Consider the following 22,056-nt stretch of genomic DNA (forward strand, 5'->3'; position numbering starts at 1 on the left):
ACTATGACATTCACAAAATTTTTGAACTATTTCTGTCAAAGCATAGAAAACAATATATTGAGAGAGAGAGCGCAATATTCTATACCAGAATTCCGTTATAATTTTTTGTGGTCTAATAATATCAATTATTGATGAAGTAAATATATAAAATATGTTCCATATTCACCGAAAACTCAAGACAACCATAAATTGAGTTTCATGTCGAATTTGAAAATGTAAAAGATGAGAAAGCCGGAAAATCCCTCAAGTTCATGCTCACACAGCTCGAAATAAAAGTCAACCCAGACAATTGCATTACAATAATAAATATGAGAATTCGACCTATGTGAAGAAGATTCAACAACTAAATATTAAACTAGCCTCCCTCTTCCGATTTCTACCAACATCCGCTCTAAAATCTCTACCACTATTCCCCATGCTGAAGAAAAACAACTCCAATAGATCGAAAAATGCGAACAAGCATTCAGTAACAGACCACCATGAAAAAAAGAGTATTTTGATAAGAAACTTTTTAAAATTTCATGCATTGCATGGGTTAGATCAGTTCATAAGTTGTTAAAAAAAAAAAAAAGAGTTGATTCATAGTTTTGCCATTTCTCTTTATCGAAATTTACTTTTTCGGCTTGGTGCGGCGAAAAAAGGGCTCAAATTTATAGATATGGAAGGCTTGGGTGTGATCTGCCCAGATATGGAATTATGGTGTACAAGACAAAAATGTGAGACAATTTTTTCTGAGCTAAAGGGAGAACAACTCGGACCATGCGAGTTCTTTGGTCATAAAATTTTGTTTCACAGATCACATGGTCCAATTTGCAGCTAATGGAATTTGAAATCTGAAACGTGGAATTCGGACCTTCCGTTTTTCTTGTTCTGGGTAATTCTTTTTTTACGTTTTGAGGGACACAATTCGCAGAGTCCGAATTCTGCTTTTTCTGATCCCACAACGAGATGAAGCACCCATCTTCCCGTATGCTAGTTCAACACTTCTTTTACTTCCATATTCAAATTAAAAAGCGGCTAAAGGAGTGTTTGGTGACCTAAAAACCAAGTAAGTAAAGTGGCCCAGTCACTAAGAAGCCTATGACCTCAACAAAAAAGAAGTATTTTGTTAAGAAACTGTGTATAAGTGGCCCAGTCACTAAGATAGTGTTGTGACCTAAAAGCTAAAACAGAAAGCAACATGCCAATCATACCCGCAGATATGTCGGCACCCGCACTCTTCTCCACCGTCAGCGCCGCCACGGCCACTGCCACAACCTTGTTCTTAATCTGCAAGTCTCGTCTCATGCGCGTCAGCCCCTACGAAAAGAACCTCACAACACACCATCTCGAGCAACCCAAACGCAGTCCCGAACAACCCGAACGCGATCCACGTGGCAAGATGCTATTCGTTTCCCAAATCGGAACTTCAAAAGCCCTAGCGACGCGCCTCTGCGATTTGTTAGAGTCGAAAGGCGTCGTTTTGGACCTCGTAGATGCCCGGAATTACGAGCCCGAATCCCTACCCAAGGAGAACCTCGTCGTCCTCGTTGCTTCAACTTCGGAAGTTTGGAACCTATATTCCGCACGGGATTTCTCCTACAATGACCTAACTTGGGGAGCAAGGTTCTTCGTCAATTGGATCGAGGAAAAAGCGAAGGCCTTTAAGGTTGGAGCTTTTGTTGTGAATGCTTGCAGCTTCAGTGCCTTTGTGGTGGGCACACAGGTTACTGAAGGTGGCAAGAATCTGATGGCTAAGGCCGCCAATGAGATTAGGGTTTGGGGGCACACTGCTGAATCGAACGCGGATTTTGACAGCTGGTGGGGAAGTGTTGTTGCGGTTTTGCAAGGTGCTGTTTTGGGAGATGTTGCTGACGGAATATGCGAGAAATCTGAACCTGAGGTCCGTTTCTGCATCCTCTTAACTGGATAACTATGGCGTTTCTATTTATTATCATCACACTGCAGAGCTTTCTATTTAATAGTTACTTGCACTAAACTTATGGTGACTTAATTCTGTCGTAGATAATATGACGGTGGAAATTCAAATGCAGTCAGACTTCAGGTGAAATTGATAGTTGAGAGCTGTTAGATGAAAATTTAGTCAAATCAGTCAAATCATCTAACAGATCTTAACTATCAACTTCAAATGAAGTCTACTGCACCTGAGATTCCACCTAATCCGATTGTTTTCCTATTTAATAGTTAATTGTTTCCCTAATTCAAGGATGCTGGTTCTTCTGATCCAAAGCGTTTATATATGTTGGTGGAAAATGGGGATTCGATAACAGAGGAAACCGAGACTGGTTGGAGCTTCACTAGTATCATCAAGCACAGGATGTTAGCTATCAATGACGACAACTTTATGAAAGATGGCACTATTAAACTTGATGAAACAGGACGTGTAACTCCTGAATGGCCACTTAAAGATGATCTATTCGTCGACAACAGTCGGTTACCAACTTCTCAAGGATTTTGTTCTGTTGGTCACTGCTTTTTCTTTGCAGGTGGTTTTTTGGCTACTTTTTTACCAGAATGGAACTTGAGTTTGGACGATCTTTTCCCATCAAACCTGTGGTGCCTCAAGTTTAAGGATTCTACTTGGGTTTGGAGTATATGTGGAAGCATGTTCTGCCATCGATCAAATCCCTTAATAGTCCCACACGATGGCAAATTGTACATCTTTGGGGGTCATGAAGTAGCTGCACATTGGGTTGAGATCTATAGCCTAAAATCAGGTCTTTGGGAAAAAAGGGAAGTGCCCAATTCTGCTCTCTTGCCAGATCTCACGTGCACTCCTAGCTCTTACTTTATTTGGGAGGATAGCAACAAGAGTCACCAGAAGACCCGCATTGTATTGTATTATGTTGATTATAAGTATAACCGTCAGTGGCTCATGTCATATGACGTCAAGGCTAACAGCTGGGAAGCAGTTGATTGCAATTTTCCGTCAGTTCCTGAAGCTTGTTCTCGAAAAGTATTTTGTTTGGGATGCAGCCATTATGTTCTGATTGTTGACTTCGGTGAAATGGGGTGGACGTGGTATATTTATGACTTGTCCAAGAAGAAGCTTGTGGCAGTAGTGCCCATAGATGATTTGGACAACAGTGGGATGGTATCAAATATTTTTTGTTGCCCCCACACTAGCAAAGAAAGTTTGATCTATGTATTGATGGAATTCGATGAAAGGGCTTACGAGAAAGGGTCAAATCTTCCTCAGCTTGTTCCTTATGCCAGAGTCAGGCTCCAACTCAAACCCTTTTCTGCCAAGATTGAATACAAGGGTTATCTTAGAGTTGGTCCTCATTACCAATGCTATATGTGAGTGTGCGCTTCTCTTTAAACTTGTTTCACCCTATCCATTGATTGAGCTTTGATATTTACTTGTTTAACTCTGTGGACAGGTTTGCTGTTGGAGATGAAGGCAATAAAGAGAAGAGTGTAGTTTAGTATGGAGGTGTGGTGGATATTAGGAATTGGAATTTGACAATGAATGAAAAGTAGCCAAAGAAAGAAGTGATGGATAGAAAAGTGATATGAAAGCTCTAGCCACCTTGAATCCAACTTTGTTACCAAGAAATGCATGCCAATCTGCCCTTCTACAAGTATAGAAATATTTTGTAAGCTATGTATTTACCTCTTTGGCCCTGAAACACAGGACTCAACATCTCCCAAGTCTAAGTGCAATTGACATGTATATATATACTCTTTTATCATGATTTATATCTAGAAACAAACAAACTAGGGTGAACACGGGTCGGTTTGGTTCGGATTCAATGTAAAATTAGAATTGAACCGATCACAAAGTAATTGGTTTGGTTTGGTTCGGATTTACGTTTTTTTTGTGCTTGTACCCGAACCAAACCAAACCGATTAAGAGCGGATTAGTTCGGTTCGGGTAGCGGGTACCCGATGACTTTGAAATTCATAAAAAAAACTAAATTGACAAATTTTTATCTTAAAAATTCAAGAAATACAATAAACATGTAACATCAACAGAAATAATGCAAACATATTAAATATCAAATACATTAAAAACTAAACTCATCAAAATCCAAACATATTAATAGTAAATAATCTTGTCTAATGAAAATATAAAAATGCAATAGAAATATTAGAAGTTAAATACAAAAGTCTAGTGAATAATCTTTGAAAGAAGCTAAAACCAAAACACATTAAAATCTAAACATTAGTGAAATAGAATTAGGATTATGAGTTAAAAAACACATAAAAAGTCATATATATATTTTATTTAATTAATTATGATCGGGTATATGGGTTGGTTCGGGTTCTGCGCCCCCAAAACCGATACCCGAACCAATCATTAACAAATGTCATTGGTTTGGTTCGGGTTGGACCCGATTACCCGTCGGTTCCAGAACCAATTTGATTTGTTTGGTTCGAGTTCGGATGAATAATCGGGTACCCGCTACCCGTGCTCACCCCTAAAACAAACAACTTTTATTAAATATACTTTACCTGGCCAAGCATTTCTGCCTCTGCTTCAATTCCTCCTATGGAACTTACATTCCCCATTTGCTTGTAGTGCATCATCTGAGAACCTGAATGACATGGCTACATTTCATGTTGAAGCTACCAGCAATCACAATTCCACCAAAAGAATAATCCCACACAAACAAATAGTAGCCATGCATGTACACAAGAGGCTGAAAAAAACTTGTTTCAATAATGTGTTCTTTTTTTCCTTTTTTCCTATTTTACAATTGAAATTAGAAGGATTTTTTTTCTTTTTATTTTTGGGTTTTGTGGAAAATAAGGAAGCATTGCTTTGATATTTGTATGTGACAATAATATAATTTTTTTAATCTTATATATCAATAAATTTTTGTATTGAATTTAATGGGAAATTAAGTAAAAAAAAGTTATACTAAACAAACTACTTAAATAAATTTGGAAATATGCATTAAATTTAATAGATTGATGTATGTTTGAACAATCGACCCATCCAAACTTTTGTATATCAGGTTTTTTTTTTTAGTAAAATCCTAGAAAAGGTAAATTGAAATGTAATATTGTAAAACATAGCCTTTTTAGTTTTGCTGTGTGTTTTTGTTAGATATAGAAAATTTTTTGTTGTGAAACCCTAAACTAAAAAAAAAAATTAAAGATTGAAATTAATAATAATTTAGTTAATAAATTAGAATACCTCTTTTTTTTCTGTAAAAGACATTTATTATATTTTGTTATGTTAGGGAATTTTAAATTTTATATGACCAATAAAAAACCAATTTTTTGTATAAGAACTAAAAAAATAGATAATTTCGTAATCAATTATAAATTATTGTTTTTAAATGTTTTAGAATTTAGACTTTTAGTTATTATTGAAATGACTATAATACCCTCGTATTCTACCCTGGAGGGAGTAGTAAGCAAATAAGCATGTTTCGAAACAAACGCAGAAAGCTTAGTATAAAAGTGAGAATCAGTAGCAAAAACATTTCATAAACATCGCAATCCACAATCGCCAATCGCCAATCGCCAATGAAGATGATTGAGGTTTCCCAAATCGCTGCTGAGCAACTTGTTCTCGAACTCAGCAACCCCGATCTCCGAGAAAATGCTCTTCTCGAACTCTCCAAGGTACAAAATAAAGTCTCGGTTTTTTTCCTTTCTGTTGGATTACAAGGATTAAATCCTTAACCAAAAAAGCTGCATTGTTTTGATTTTGACTTTTCAGCAAATGGGTTAATTTTTATTTCCATAAAGTTTTTTCCTTTTAAATTATTTCTTGATGTTATGTTTGTGTTATGATTAAGCTTCTTTTTTTTTGTTCTGGTAATTAATTTACACTGTTGTTGCACTGACACAAGTAATTTATTGAATTTTAGAAGAGAGAGTTATATCAAGATCTCGCTCTGTTACTGTGGAATTCCTTTGGCACCATTGCAGCGCTTTTACAGGTATATTATGTTATTTGCATTGAATTGTTTTCTATCAAGAATTCAAGATTGTAATGTTTGTTCTTTGGACCTGGTTTTCCAATTTGTTTTTTCTCCATAAGTGGTGATTTACTAGAATTTGAAATTTCTAATTTCTTTGATTTTTGCTTCCAGGAAATAGTTTCTATATACCCTGTTCTTTCGCCCCCAAATCTTACTCCAGCTCAATCAAATCGAGTGTGCAATGCTCTTGCTCTTCTTCAGGTGAGATGAGATTGTAATAATGTACTATGAAATTTTGTATCATGGATATTTTCTGTGCCCATGTTTCTTGTTTTCATGCCATGTTGTTAAGGTTTTCTTTTCCTTTTTTGTGTTCTTGATGCAGTGTGTGGCATCTCACCCTGATACAAGGATGCTATTCCTCAATGGTAATGTCTCTTATTATTTTATCATTTTTCACTATTTAGTGTGTTTGTTGTAATTACTAGTCTATTTTCAATCAAATATAAGATAAAAGTTTTGGTTTTGGAGGATATCTTCTCCTCAATGAGTTGTACTTTTGCCTCTTGCTCTCTCCAATAAAATTCATTCATTTTTATACATAATAGAAAATGGTTTAAGATGCTTTGCTTGGAAAGTCTTTGGTCCAATAATTAGTTTCTATCTATACTAAAGAATATAAATTTTTCTTGCTTGCTTTGACATTCCCATATCCATCTTGGCATTTTCTGGCTCACTAACAGATTAAACTCAAAAAAAAATTGTTCATTTTTTTGAACTTGTTTTTTCTCATGGGCAGCTCATATACCTCTATATTTGTATCCTTTCCTTAATACAACAAGCAAGTCAAGACCATTTGAATATTTGAGGCTTACTAGCCTTGGTGTCATTGGTGCTTTAGTGAAGGTACTGCATTCTTTCTGATAATGTTGTTGGACGCATATATACTTGATTGCAAGTATAATAATTTTTTTATTGGAACATTCATGTTGACAAGAGAACAATTTTAAAGTACTAAAAGTATTGCCACAAAAAACTTTGTCATAGATAATCATATGGAAGTTAACAAGTGACACAGAAAAATGTAGTAATAATAGTAGCTACTTGTTGATTATTTCAGTGGCTTCCTATGTTAGATTTACAATTAAATCTATTAATTTTCAAAGTTCAGCATCTGAAAATTCGGTATATCCTAATGGAGACATACAAATCCAACTTCTTTGGATGAGTTCATCAATTAGGGAATAAAATTTCCCCTACTATTTTAAGCCCTTTGCATGATTGTTGAATTTTTTTTCTGCCATCGGTCACATGTATAAGATTGTACCTCTTTGTTATCAATTGTGATCATTACTTTCCTGTTGATATTCACAGGTTGATGATACGGAAGTTATAAGTTTCCTTCTTTCAACAGAAATAATTCCGTTGTGCCTTCGCACTATGGAACTGGGAAGTGAATTGTCAAAAACAGTTGAGTTTACTTGTTCTTGGTTTTTAGCCAATTTGTTTTTAATAGATTACTTTGTTTGGATGAATTTTGATTTCGTTGATATTTACTGCTTCATTTTTTATCTTGTTCCAATAGAATGCTATTCAAGAAGTGTTTCACTATATTTTGCAACTTATGTGTTCTATGAGATTTTCATTGATAGAGTGATCTTGGCATGATATAAAATGGTAAATGAATACTTATAATACTTGAATAAGCTTTTCTCTCAAGAACCTTATTGTCTTGTTCCTTTTTCCCCTCTTTGGAACTAATAGAACAATGTGAATATACATAAATATTACATGCTAGTTAATGTTGCATCCTTGTATTGTAGGATGCAAAATAATACTATAATATAATATAATATAATATCTTATATTTGGTTGTCTAATAAAAGCTCTTGTATTGTAGGTTGCAACCTTTATAGTTCAGAAAATTCTTTTGGATGATGTGGGTTTGGATTATGTTTGTACCACAGCGGAACGCTTTTTTGCAGTAGGTCGAGTTCTGGGGAACATGGTGGCAGCTCTGGCTGAGCAACCCTCATCTCGCCTTTTGAAGCACATTATTCGTTGCTATCTTCGTCTATCCGATAATCGGAGGTTGGATAAGTAGAGTGCAACTTCCATGATCTTTTAGTGTTGCTGTTCTCAACCTTCCTATCTCTAATTTCCCTGTTGTGGCTGCTTTTATTTGTTCAAAGTTTCTAACAAAACTGGCTTTCCATTAAAGCAGGGCTTGTGATGCACTAAGAAGCTGTCTTCCGGAGATGTTAAGAGATGCTACTTTTAATACCTGCCTTCGTGTAAGTACTACTTATGGAATTAATATGCATATGATTTAGTAAAATGTGTTTGGGTTGCTTGATCAATTTAGTCATAGATTGAACCCTTGAAGAGAAAAGAGTAGTAACTAGAAAAAGTTAGTTATGTACATGTACTTACTCATGGGTACATTTCGCCGACTCGCTCTCTTTCACTACTGGATGTAGCTTGGGAGGGCGAGTTGACTTGGTGTACGAAAAAACTCTCTTCATGGGATTCTCGGTTCCAAAGCTAATGATTCTTTCATTGGACCTTATAGTATGTTTTCATGATGTGTTGCTGGTTTCATGTACTCAGGAAGACCAAACAACTAGGAGGTGGCTACAGCAGTTGCTTCACAATGTTGGAGTGAATAGGGTTCCTCCACTACAAGCCGGAGCAGGATTCGATCATAATATGATGGTGGCGTGAGGACGAGTTCTCGCTTCATCACGGGTCTTCGATATCACCCTTGATGGCCCATTTATGAAACTTGAGAGATAAGTTTTGCAAACAGTGATGATTTTGTATCTAGTCATATGGTGGTTCTTTTGGTTTGGAAAGGTTGTAGTAGTGGTAATATTTTAGTAGACTTTTTAGGTGGTGGTTTCTTTCTATACTCCACAATGATGATTTCTTACAGAGTTGTTTGAGTTGTTCAATTCAGCATCCTGTGAGATTTCCTGCTGACTTTATTATCCAGTAAGATTTTATCCAATAAAATATCGGATGCTTTTTTTTTTTTTGAAAAATTGAGCATTATTCTTGAAGGAGATATATATATATATATATTTTTTTCAGCCTAAGAGTTGGTGTGGTTGCAACTTGAGGTTTTTGAAGAGAAGATAGGAAGGGAGAGTTTAAACTGAGTATATACTCAAATAGGGTCGCTAAGGAATTTCGTGTTGGATATTTTCGTCTCCAAAAAAATAAATTTATTATGTTCAAGTTCCTAAACTTTATAAACGTAAGATATATACTCAAATAGGGTCGCTAAGGAATTTCGTGTTGGATATTTTCGTCTCCAAAAAAATTAATTTATTATGTTCAAGTTCCTAAATTTTATAAACGTAAGACATATAAATCTTTCTATCATACTTTTGAGAATTTATTTGTCCAAATAAAACCAATGAATTTAACTAGGATTTATCTTATATAAAATTTAGGGATCTTAACTTAATAAAATTAAGGTCAGAGACAAAAATATCTTATGCGAAATTCTTTAGAAATCTATTTGGATATATACTCTTAAACGTTTCTTCAATGAATCACAATATTTTGCTGACTTGTTGTCCATGTATCGAACATATTTAAAACATGACATTTATTCAACATGTATATCATTATGTCCAAAATATTTTTGGATAATTTAGATATATCCAAATATGATCAACTAACATCATATCTAATTTTATTTTTGAATTCTAGACATATATTTGTAAAATAAAATTTAAAATAGTATGTATTATTAATTATCAATAAATATTAATATATTATTATAATTTTTCTTCAAATTCTTTATTTATAGATCTAACAAAAATTTAAAATTAACATGTCAATGTATTTCATATACGAGCTTTGTAGTTAATAACAAAATAATAATTAAATTTATCTTTGTAATTATTTTTTTAAGTAAAAAATTTAAATATTTAAAATTTTTAAAAATAGTCAAGACTATAATCCAAGACTCGCAATTATTTTTCTTGCCTCTGTATAACAAGGCTCATAGTTGATGGCTTTGGTCTGCTCATAAGCAATAAATATCAACCCAACATTAAATGAGTTTTTAATTTTGATATTAAATTTATAGTAGTATTTTTTAATAATGTATGAAATTTAGTATGTTTTTTTTTTCATATAAAGATCATAAATCTGACCGTTTAATTTGTGAAGTTTAATTTTTTTTTTTAAAAGACAAAATTTATCATCTAATTTGTAAAGTGACACAAAATCTATCTTTTAATTTGTAAAATAATACAAAATTTATCCTTTGATTTGTGAAGTAATACAAAACCTATCTTTTGATTTGTATTTTGTTTTTTTTTTTTTATTTTTAAAATGCAAAATCTATTCTCCAATTTGTATTTCAGTATTAAAATTTTTTTAAATGTATAATACACACTACTTCTTCATAACAAAAAATAACACAATAATAATTTTCATATAAAAAAATCGTCACATTGTTAAATAAATAAATAAAGAAGAGATAACAAATATAAAATATAAAAATATAATTAGATAATTTCCGTAGTAATTTTTACTAAAATTACTATATCAATATAATAGATATAATCATGTATTTAATAATACTAAATAAAGTGTTGGTGGGTCCCCACCCTCAAGTGGGACCCACAACCTTTTAAAACAAAAAAAAAATATAGAAAAATAAATAAATAAAAGAAAGTGGCCTAATAGCCACGAGAGAGGGAGAGAGAGTTTGAAGCCTCCCTTTTCAAAAGAAAAGAAAGAAGGAAACAGAAAGCACGCCGTCGAAGGAGAAGAGAAATTGGGGAAAAAGGGCAAGCCAATCTTGATCACATTGACTTGGTAAACTTGCTCCATTTCTTATGAAATTTTAGTATGTTATTCCTGGTGTAGAGATGAACATTAGGATATAACTTGCTAGTTGTATTGCCTTCTCTTTTATCTGATTTGAAATACCCACTTTTGTGGAGGGTTTATGTTGATTCCACCAGTTTTGGTGATGTATTCTGTTGATTGTTGAGATGCCCTAGTGTCACTAGGAAGACTGTTTGTGTACCCATTATTCTGATAGTGGAAGATTTTTCTGGACTAGGTCCCGTGGATTTTTTGTCCCTCCTTTGGGGGTTTTCCCACGTTAAAATTCTGGTGTCTGATTATTTAATTTCTGCCATTATATTTGCTGCTTGGAGTATCTTTGGTGTTGCCTATTTAATTGTACAGGTTGTGGGAAAATTATTTTTGGTGCTTCCGCTGTTAGACAGGTTCTTGTTTTGAACCTTTTGTTGAGATTTTCCCAACAAAGTGGTATCAGAGCCGATGGTTTAATCGGCCTGGTTTTAAGGAGTATTCAAGGTGAAGCATCGAAAGTCTTTCCAGCAAAGGTGGTCCGGGCGGCGTGTCCCGTGGTGTTTTGCGGCGGTATGATGGACGAATACTCGTGGTGGTGGAGGAGCTAGAAAGAGGGGGAGTTGGTGCTTGATGTGGATGCTCACACTTGAGGGAAAAATTGTTAGTATTGCAAGTGTGAGGAGTGTTGAAGTTAGTCCCACATCAAAGAAAGCATGGAAGAGTGAGGAGTTTATAAGATGAGAGACCCATTAACTTGACACCTTAAGGTTTTGAGTTGGATGTGGTGTCTTCTCATCTTATGTTCTCTCACTTGATTCCTCCCCGAATTCTCTCCGGTGGTCGAGAGCTCTCCACGGTTGGCCCAACAAGTGGTATCAGAGCTTTGGTTGTTTATTTCTGTGCTGATTATATGTTGTATAGTAAGGACTTGTATGATCCTGTGGAGAGAGATAAATCCAAAGGTACTAAATCCGATGCTGAATGGAAGAAGCTGAATCGGAAGGCAGTTGCTTTGATTAGGCAATGGCTTGATCTTAGTGTGTATCCACATGTTGACACCTTAAGGTTTTGAGCTGGATGTGGTGTCTTCTCATCTTATGTTCTCTCACTTGATTCCTCCCCGAATTCTCCCCGTGGTCGAGAGCTCTCCACGGTTGGCCCAACAAGTGGTATCAGAGCCGATGGTTTAATCGGCCTGGTTTTAAGGAGTATTCAAGGTGAAGCATCGAAAGTCTTTCCGGCAAAGGTGGTCCGGGCGGCGTGTCCCGTGGTGTTTTGCGGCGGTGTGATGGACGAATACTCGTGGTGGTGGAGGAGCTAGAAAGAGGGGGAGTTGGTGCTTGATGTGGAGGCTCACACTTGAGGGAAAAATTGTTAGTGTTGCAAGTGTGAGGAGTGTTGAAGTTAGTCCCACATCAAAGAAAGCATGGAAGAGTGAGGAGTTTATAATATGAGAGACCCATTAACTTGACACCTTAAGGTTTTGAGTTGGATGTGGTGTCTTCTCATCTTATGTTCTCTCACTTGATTCCTCCCCGAATTCTCCCCGGTGGTCGAGAGCTCTCCACGGTTGGCCCAACATAAAGTATATAAGAGAGAGAAGAGAAGAGTACGAAGAAGAGAAAATGAAGAATGTTATATTCTTATTATTGTTGTATTACTTCAATCGTTGCTTTTACTATTTATACAGATAAGAAGCTTTTGATTTCAACCTTCATTAAATTTAAATATGCCTTGAATAGGAAATATTAGCCGCCCAGTTTCATAAATGGGCATTTAATTCTTTCTTATCACAATACTCTCCCTTGGATGCCCATTTAAGATTATTGCCTCATTAAAACCTTACTAAAGAAAAAACCCAGTGGGAAAAAAAAACCTTAGTGAAGGAAAAAGAGTACAATATCCTTTGTGATAGGGACTGTCTCATTAAAAACTTTGTCAAGAAAAACTCAATGGGAAAAAAACCTGACCAAGGAAAAAAGAGTACAGTCTCCCCCTTTTGCGGACATTATTTTATATCTCGAAATCGGCGCATCCCAATCTGATGTACCAATCTTTCAAAAGAAGATTTTGGGAGTGACTTTGTGAATAAATCTGCCAGATTATCACTTGAGCGGATCTGTTGGACATCAATTGTCCCTTGATTTTGAAGATCATGAGTGAAGAAGAATTTGGGAGAAATATGTGTTCTATCACCTTTGATATATCCGCCTTTAAGTTGAGCAATACATGCTGTATTATCTTCAAACAAGACAGTTGGAGCTATCTTATGGTCAATCAGTCCACATGATGACAGAATATATTGGATCAGACTCCGGAGCCAAAAACACTCGCGACTTGCTTCATGAATCGCTAGTATTTCGGCATGATTAGAGGATGTTGCATCAATCGTCTGTTTCGTGGACCTCCATGATATAGCTGTACCACCATATGTGAACAGGTATCCTGTTTGAGATCTCCCTTTATGTGGATCAGACAAGTATCCAGCATCTGCATAGCCAACTAGTTGTGACTTGGATCCATAGGGATAAAACAACCCCATATCAACCGTTCTATTAAGATATCGAAATATTTGTTTGATTCCACTCCAATGTCTTCTGGTTGGAGAGGAACTATATCTTGCTAGTAGGTTCACAGCAAATGATATATCGGGTCGTGTATTATTAGCAAGATACATTAGCGCTCCAATGGCACTAAGATATGGTACTTCTGGACCAAGGATATCTTCACTTTCTTCTTTAGGACGGAATTGATCCTTTTTCACATCCAAAGATCTTACGATCATTGGGGTACTCAAAGAATGTGACTTATCCATATAAAATATTTTCAAGATTTTCTCTGTGTATGTTGTTTGATGAATAAAGATCCCATTTTTTATATGCTCGATCTGCAGGCCGAGACAAAATTTAGTCTTTCCAAGATCTTTTATCTCAAACTCTTCTTTCAGAGTTTTTATAATTGTTGGAATCTCTTCAGGAGTTCCAATGATATTTAAATCATCAACGTACACAGCAATTATAATGAACCCAGATGTAGATTTCTTTATGAAAACACATTGACAGATATCATCATTCTTGAATCCATTTTTGGCCAGATACTCAGTAAGACGATTATACCACATTCGTCCAGATTGCTTTAGACCGTATAATGATCTTTGCAATTTAATTGAGTATAACCCCTGTGAATATTCATTGGATGGTTTGGATATCTTTAGTCCTTCAGTGACTTTCATATAGATATCCCGATCTAATGAGCCGTATAAATAGGCTGTTACCACATCCATTAAATGCATATGCAGTTTATAATATGCAGATAAACTGACCAAATAACGCAATGTTATCGCATCCACTACAGGAGAATACGTTTCTTCATAATCTATACCGGGCCTTTGTGAAAAATCTTGTGCCACAAGTCGAGCTTTGTAGCACACAACTTCATTTTTCTCATTTCGTTTTCTCACAAATACCCACCTGTATCCAACAGGTTTTACATCTTCTGGTGTACGGACTACAGGTCCAAAGACTTCACGTTTTGCAAGTGAGTCTAACTCAGCCTTCATGGCTTCTTTCCATTTTGGCCAATCATTCCTTTGTCGACATTCTTCGACTGATCTTGGCTCCAGATCTTTACTTTCATGCATGATATTCAATGTCACATTATATGCAAATATTTCATTGACAATTGTCTTATTTCGGTCCCATTTCTCTCCTGTAAAGACATAATTTATCGAGATCTCGTCATTTTCACAATTTTCAGGTACCTGAACGTCTTCTGGCATTATATCAGAATTTTGGACAACTGCAGGTGTCTTTACTATGTCTTTTTCAACAGAAATAGTATTTACCTCTTTTCTCTTTCGAGAATTTTTATCTTTGGAACCGACAGGCCTATCACGCTTCTGGCATGAATTTGCTTCAGTGGCTACTTGTCCTACTGGGACATCAATTCGAATTGGGGCATTTTTCCGCCCTACCACGCTTCTGGCGTGAATTTGTTTCAGTGGCTACTTGTCCTACTGGGACATCAATTCGAATTGGGACATTTTTCGCTGGTATATAAGATTTGGTTATCCTCTTTGTATCGGAAAATGTATCAGGTAATTCATTTGCTATTCTTTGCAAATGTATAATCTTTTGAACTTCTAGTTCACATTGCCCTGATCGAGGATCTAAATGCATCAACGATGATGTATTCCAATTAAGTTCCTTTTCAGGAAGTTTATTCTCTCCTCCTAATATTGGAAATTTTGATTCATCAAAATGACAATCCGCAAACTGGGCTTTAAATACATCTCCCGTTTGTATTTCAAGATACCTCACTATAGAGGGAGAATTATATCCAACATATATCCCCAATTTTCTTTGGAGTCCCATTTTGGTGCGATTAGGTGGTGCAATGGGAACATATATTGCACACCCAAATATTCTTAAATGGGAAATATTTGGCTGCTGGCCAAAAGCTGATTGCATAGGAGAGAACTGATGGTAACTCGTTGGCCTCAAACGAATAAGTGTTGCGGCATGTAAAATAGCATGCCCCCAAACCGAGGTTGGGAGATTTGTTCTCACAAGCAAGGGTCTAGCAATTAATTGGAGGCGCTTAATAAGTGATTCTGCTAACCCATTTTGTGTGTGAACATAAGCTACTGGATGTTCAACACTTATTCCATTAGCCATACAATAAGCATCAAAAGCTTGGGAAGTAAATTCACCAGCATTATCAAGACGAATTGCTTTGATTGGATTTTCTGGAAATTGTGTTTTTAATCGAATAATTTGAGCCAGTAATCTCGCAAACGCCAGGTTGCGAGAAGATAATAAGCACACATGTGACCATCTCGAAGATGCGTCTATTAGGACCATAAAATATCTAAAAGATCCACATGGTGGATGAATAGGTCCACATATATCACCTTGAATCCTTTCTAGGAATTCAGGGGACTCAAATCCAATCTTTACTGGTGATGGCCTTAAAATTAACTTTCCTTGAGAACACGCAGCACAACAAAATTCACTAGTTTTAAGAATCTTCTGGTTCTTTAGTGAATGTCCATGAGAGTTTTCAATAATTCTCCTCATCATTGTTGTTCCCGGATGACCCAATCTATCATGCCAAGTTATGAATTCATTTGGGCTAGTAAACTTCTGATTTACAATGGCATGTGATTCAATTGCACTAATCTTAGTATAATACAATCCAGATGAAAGTGGGGGTAACTTTTCTAATATAACCTTTTTATTTAAATCATGAGTTGTGATACATAAATACTCATGATTTTCCTCATTCATTGTTTCAATATGATATCCATTTCGGCGAATATCTTTGAAACTTAACAAGTTCCTCAGAGACTTGGTAGACAATAGTGCATTATTTATTATGAATTTTGTTCCTCCAGGAAACAAAATTATAGCTCTTCCGGAGCCTTCTATTACATTGCCCGAGCCAATAATAGTATTAACATATTCTTCTTTTGGCACAAGATGGGTAAAATATATAGTACTTTTAAGAATAGTGTGCGAACTTGCACTATCCGCAAGGCAAATATCTTCAGAATATGTCCTTGCCATTTTTCTTCAAAAATAAATAATAATAATAATAATAATAAAATGAGTAGAAGTACATGCACAGTAAAATTATTCACATAAATACTTAACAAACACATACATATATCAAACTATTCCATCATTGATCAAATAGCCAATATTTCCTTCAGAATCCTTAAAGAAATTAGGTACATCCTAATGAGTAGTGGAATTTTCATTATTTGAAACAAAATTTGTTTCCTTTTCTTTGTCATCCCTTTTCAAGGATGCTTGATAAAGATCAACTAGGTGCCTTGAAGTACGACAGGTACGTGACCAATGACCCTTTCCACCACAACGGAAGCATTTATCCTCAATTGATATACTTTTCCCATTGTTTCTTTCTTTATCCCACTTCTGGTGAGATCTTTTCTTGTGAGAATAATTTATTTTCCTTCCATAATTTTTCTTGTTATCAAAATCTTGTCATTTACCTCTTCTGGGGTTATAATTTGCCGCATTTGCTTCAGGAAATGGGGCGGCACCAGCCGGGCGCGCTTCATGATTTCTTAAGAGCAACTCATTGTTGTGTGCAGCAACAAGAAAGTAAGAAATTAGCTCAGAATATTTTTTAAATTATTTTTCTCGATTGCTACTGCAGGAGCACATTCGAAACATGGAAGGTCGAGAAAGTTTTCTCTAACATATCGGGTTTAAGGAAGTATTTGATGATTGTACCTTTCTTCAAGGTCTTTCCACAGATCTGCATGATCTTTTAATGTGAGATATTCATTTTTCAATCATACTTCAAGATGACGACAAAGGAAAAATATGGCTTTGGCTTTATCCTTCTGGGATGTATTATTTTCAGCCTTAATGGTATCTTCAAGATCCATTAAATCAAGATGGATTTTAGCATCTAGTATCCATGATAAATAATTATTTCCATATATATCAAAAGCATTATATTCAAGATGAAAAAGTTTTGACATAATAAAAATTTGTTACCTGAAGTCTTTCTAAAATTTCATTAGAGTTTCGTGCTGATAACGTGTTGTAAAATAACTAAATAAATAAATAAGGAAGAAATAACAAATATAAACTATAAAAATATAATTAGATAACTCTCATAGTAATTTTTACTAAAATTACTATATCAATATAATAGATATAATCATATATTTAATAATACTAAATAAAGTATATAAGAGAGAGAAGAGAAGAGTATGAAGAAGAGAGAATAAAAAATGTTATATTCTTATTATTGTTGTATTACTTCAATCGTTACTTCTACTATTTATACACATAAAAAGCTTTTGATTTTAACTTTCATTAAATTTAAATATGCCTTGAAAAACTATTCCTTGTATATAGGAAATATTAGCCGCCCAGTTTCAAAAATGGACATTCAATTCTTTCTTATCACAATACACATTAAATTTTGGTGAAAATGCAATTGTTTTTACGTGACATTAATGATTAAAAGTTTAATTAAATTTTTTAAATTATTTAAGGATTTTTATTATCAACTTGGGAGTTCTGACTCTAAATCTGTGAAACTTTTAATGACATCATCTTTAATGTACAAGAAACTTTTAATGACACGTGGCGTCAATCTGAGGATAACGCCAACTGACATATGGTTCATTGGTTCTTAAACGGGGCAGAGAGATTATAACTCATCATCGGTAGTTTCCGTTTCCGTTTCCGTTTTCGTTTTCGTTTTCGTTTCTGCTTCTTCCTCCTCTTCTTCTTCTTCTTCTTCTTCTTCTCCCTGAGAGGCAAGTGAAGCAAAGAGTGTGTTAACATGAATGTGGAAGTGAACGTAGAAGCAGTTGAAACCATAATAGGTTACACTTTTCGAAACAAGAAGCTTCTAGAAGACGCACTAACCCACTCTTCATTCCACCAATACGAAAACTTCGAACGTCTTGAGTTCCTCGGCGACGCCGTTTTGTCAAACTCACTCTCCAATCACCTCTTCCTCACTTACCCCTCCCTCCAACCCTACCACCTCTCCCTCCTCCGTGCCGCCAACGTCTCCACCGACCGCCTCGCCCGCCTCTCCGTCCGCCACCGCCTCCACAGCTTCCTCCGCCACCGTTCTCCCACTCTCCTTCCTAAGGTCCGATCCAATGCATTGCTTACACTAGCTTCGTGTTATATATGTATTACTGTGTTGTGATGATTTTGATGTCATGTATAATGTAGATTCAAGAGTTTGCGGAAGCAGTAGCTGAAGAAGGCGATTCGGTTGCTCATGGTGGATCAGTGAAAGCTCCTAAGGTTCTTGCTGATATTTTGGAGTCTGTGGCTGGTGCGGTGTATGTGGATGTTGATTTCAACCTTCAAAAATTTTGGCTGGTATAGATCTCTGTATAAGCTGTTTAAATCACAAATTACTATGTAGTTGATCTTCAGTGTTCCGCATTTTGTTTGGCTCCAATAGGATATAATAGAATAGAAACCTTCCCATTCAATCTACCTTGGATCCTTTTTGATAGAACAAACATGTTGCTAGGGATTCCCCTTTGACCTTGGTTTTATGGTTTATATATACATCTTGGAACAAATCGTGCTTTGCTGACTTGTACTGTTGAATAACTTCTTATGATTTGATTCATTTCATCAATCTAACCATTGAATAGCTGCATTAATTTACAATCAATGTGTGATTAATTTACACTTTACAATGGAAGAAATTTGGTTTCTATTACTAAATAAACTACCATTTTTAACCATGAAAGATGTTAACTAGCTTAATACTTGTCAAAGATTGGGTTAGTTCAACAAAATTATCCAAATTAGTAGTTTATTAGGGAGTTTTGTCAAATGTTTTGAGTAGTTTTGTCATACTAATCCAACCTTTGATGCATATCAAGTTAATTTACATCTATGGTTAGAATTGTCTGTGCTCAAATATTTCATGGTCGAAAATGGGAGTCTACTCTTTTATTATTTCATTCCATTGGACAGATGAGTAGCTGCATTGGTTTTCGGGATTTTATTATTACATTTATAAATTAGTTACTACAAGCTGTTTGAATTTATGATCTTTCATCTAGGTCAGGAAGCCATATTAAGGAACTGCTTTGTTTTGGCTGATACATTTGTTTGTATATTTGACATAATCATTGTTTTTGTGGTTATTCTGTGGAGAATTAATTGTTATTGTTTGAAGATAATTAGAGGTCTTCTGGAGCCATTGGTCACACCAGACATCATCTCACAACAACCCCAACCAGTGACAATGCTCTATGAACTCTGCCAAAAGAACGGGAAACAGGTCGACATCAAGTACTGGAGGAATGATGGCAAAACCATTGCGAGCATCCATGTCGATGGACAATTTGTGACGTCGGCTTCATCCGATCAGAAGGACCTTGCAAAGCTTGATGCTGCCAAGCTTGCCTTGGATAAGATAGCAAATTCATTCCCTGCAAATACTAGTATGCTTGAATTTTCTGCTGGAGTGGATGGTTCCCTTGAGATTGAATTTGCAAAACATGAGTTAAATGAACTTTGTGGGAAGAAAAAATGGTCTAAACCAGTTTTTAGGTATGTAAATTCATAAGGATGCATTTTCTTTTCTTCTGATTTCAGTCTTGTTAATTTTATTTTGTTCTATCAATGGAGTTATATATGTCAAACTTTGCTTCTTCCTTGTAAACTAACTTCTTGATCCTCTGCAATGGTTCACAGCATCACAAGCACTGAAGGTCAACCACATCAAAGGAAATTTGTCTGCTCCGTTCAGGTAACAACTACAGAAGGTACATTCCAGATGACAGGCGAGAGAAGGTCGCGAGTGAGGGACGCAGAAAACTCTGCAGCTTCTCTAATGATTCAAGCCTTACAAGAATGTAATCATCTTTGAATCTAGATCACAATATGAAATGTGTAAAGTGTTAACCTAAAATTCATTATAAATTGAAGGGTTGTATGATGCCCTTCTCTTCATGCACATTATGTTACAGCAATTTTGTACATTTAACTAAATGAGAACTAATTGACCGTAACTGAAGGTTTTCTTAGTTTAATGATAGGCAATTCCATGCATATTTTTGTGACAGAAATTTTGTTCATTGTTCTTACTAGAATACAAGATTACTCAGTGGACTTTGCTTGCACACAATAATTCTCTTTACACGCAAGCACCTTTTCTTTTTGCCTGCACACTACACTCATTTTTGTCATTCTATCTCACTGTGTCTGTAGACTCCTACTACTGATTACTCTGCAAACACAGATTGAGTATTTGAACTGCACAGTTATACATGTTTGATTGGAAGGATCAAAATTTCAATCTTGAGCATAAAAGCTTTTACCTTCACTTGTTTATGGTATGGTTTTCAGTGGTTTGGAATGGAGCTCAAAGAAATTTAATGGTTTATATTGTTTGGATAGTTGAATGGTGGAAAATACTTCTTACAATAACATGCCAGAGTAGGTTATGAAATCTAAGGTAAAGAAAATCTAGATTTTACATAAAATCGAAAGAGGAAATTAAATATGTAAAGTATAAAATTGTAAAATTACCTGACCTAGCAGAACTTTTTAAGAATCGATTAAAATCGATTCGAACCCCCGACACTTGCTTAAGCGGACTAGTGAGCTAACTACTAAACCAACCCAACTTGGTTGGTGTTGAGGAATATTATTGGTGGGAATAAACCATAAAACAATAACATAAGGATCTTCACAAGCATCCTCTTCATGTATGGACCCCTCTCCTCTCACTTCACACGAAGGCCACATATCAAAACAATAATGGAATTTCATAGTTCAAAAATAAAGGCAAAATAATATCTTAATTTTGATTTTGATTGATGACTTTGCCATCACACAAATCAAAAGCTAAAAGACACAACATCAGCCTTAATTATGAGAAAGAAAAAGTATTTAAAAACTAAGAATAATTATCTTATAAAAATGAAATTCTGAGTGAGCACTCTAGGCTACTGATCCCTAAGAAAACACCAACATATATATAATTTTTCAACAAGCACCACCAAAATATGATGTGTACGCAATACCTTTATATATTTTAATTAAGAGAGAATGAAATCTGCATTCTTATTACTTGTAAGAGATTATATATTAACATCAGCTTAGAAAAGGGTAGGTGAATTTACTAAGTGGTTCTAATCTAATTTTATGTAGTGTAAGAGAAATTATATTTGTACTGCTTCAATTTCATGTTTAACAATATTTGATTTTGTTGAATTTGTTATAGATAATTTTCATGATATATTATTGTGATTCAATAATTAAATTGATAAAATATATATTCTATAAAAAAATTATGAACTATATAACTTTACTGAAATTTAATCAGTGTCATTTGATCCTCACTTGTCTATGTATATATAAAGAAGGAAAAATTCAAGCAAGAAAAAATGTCTTGTACTAATGTTTTTACTACTTAAACTCAGACAAAACATGGATCCCCAACAGATTATTCTTAGTTTAAGGTTAACATGAATGGAAATGCCATCAATTTGAGTCAACAACAGTGTTCATAATCATAATATTGATACTGATAAAAATGGATTTTGAACTGAATGATTCTTGACAGGTGTATAATCAAGATAAGGCATGACCTCTCTGTCAAAGTTAACCCATCATCTTGTTTACTTTATATGCAGCTGCCTCTATAGTCTATAAAGCATTATTGTTTGGCTTGAAGCAACACTTTTTAGATATTCTTCTGGATAACACTGAATAATATGCATCCATTTGCTTTCTCCAACAAGCTTTTTGTAATATATTATGTAATTTTGGTAGGGGGGTCCTAAAGTACAATT

The 22,056-nt window shown here is 35.0% G+C and overlaps 3 protein-coding genes across 8 annotated transcripts; all 3 read left to right on the forward strand.

The window, feature by feature from the left end:
• Positions 1-807: 807 nt before the first annotated feature.
• On the forward strand, positions 808-3,695 carry LOC112764153 (uncharacterized). Its single transcript, XM_025809688.3, has 3 exons — positions 808-1,882; positions 2,207-3,300; positions 3,384-3,695. The coding sequence occupies exons 1-3, from the start codon at positions 1,181-1,183 to the stop codon at positions 3,427-3,429; spliced, it is 1,842 nt and encodes a 613-aa protein (XP_025665473.1). The 5' UTR covers positions 808-1,180; the 3' UTR covers positions 3,430-3,695.
• A 1,674-nt stretch (positions 3,696-5,369) lies between these two features.
• Positions 5,370-8,926, forward strand: LOC112766141 (uncharacterized). Of its 5 annotated transcripts, none has more exons than XM_025812012.3 (9): positions 5,370-5,580; positions 5,829-5,900; positions 6,054-6,143; positions 6,268-6,310; positions 6,682-6,788; positions 7,257-7,352; positions 7,783-7,973; positions 8,107-8,176; positions 8,493-8,926. In XM_025812012.3, exons 1-9 carry the CDS (start codon positions 5,482-5,484, stop codon positions 8,604-8,606), a joined length of 882 nt encoding a protein of 293 aa, XP_025667797.1. In that variant the 5' UTR covers positions 5,370-5,481; the 3' UTR covers positions 8,607-8,926. The 5 variants fall into 5 exon arrangements, with proteins under 5 accessions (XP_025667797.1, XP_025667793.1, XP_025667794.1 ...); XM_025812008.3 differs by having other exon boundaries at positions 5,371-5,580; positions 7,783-7,982; positions 8,104-8,176; XM_025812009.3 differs by having other exon boundaries at positions 5,371-5,580; positions 7,783-7,982.
• Positions 8,927-10,595: 1,669 nt separating this feature from the next.
• Positions 10,596-20,325, forward strand: LOC112766547 (ribonuclease 3-like protein 2). Of its 2 annotated transcripts, XM_072223184.1 has the most exons (5): positions 10,596-10,721; positions 16,780-18,374; positions 18,461-18,613; positions 19,431-19,807; positions 19,952-20,325. In XM_072223184.1, the coding sequence occupies exons 2-5, from the start codon at positions 18,057-18,059 to the stop codon at positions 20,124-20,126; spliced, it is 1,023 nt and encodes a 340-aa protein (XP_072079285.1). In that variant the 5' UTR covers positions 10,596-10,721; positions 16,780-18,056; the 3' UTR covers positions 20,127-20,325. The 2 variants fall into 2 exon arrangements, with proteins under 2 accessions (XP_072079285.1, XP_025668219.1); XM_025812434.3 differs by lacking the exon at positions 10,596-10,721 and having other exon boundaries at positions 16,765-18,374.
• The last annotated feature ends 1,731 nt before the right edge of the window (positions 20,326-22,056 follow it).

Source organism: Arachis hypogaea, chromosome 17 (assembly GCF_003086295.3).
Source record: "Arachis hypogaea cultivar Tifrunner chromosome 17, arahy.Tifrunner.gnm2.J5K5, whole genome shotgun sequence".
In the NCBI taxonomy this organism is placed as follows: domain Eukaryota; kingdom Viridiplantae; phylum Streptophyta; class Magnoliopsida; order Fabales; family Fabaceae; genus Arachis; species Arachis hypogaea.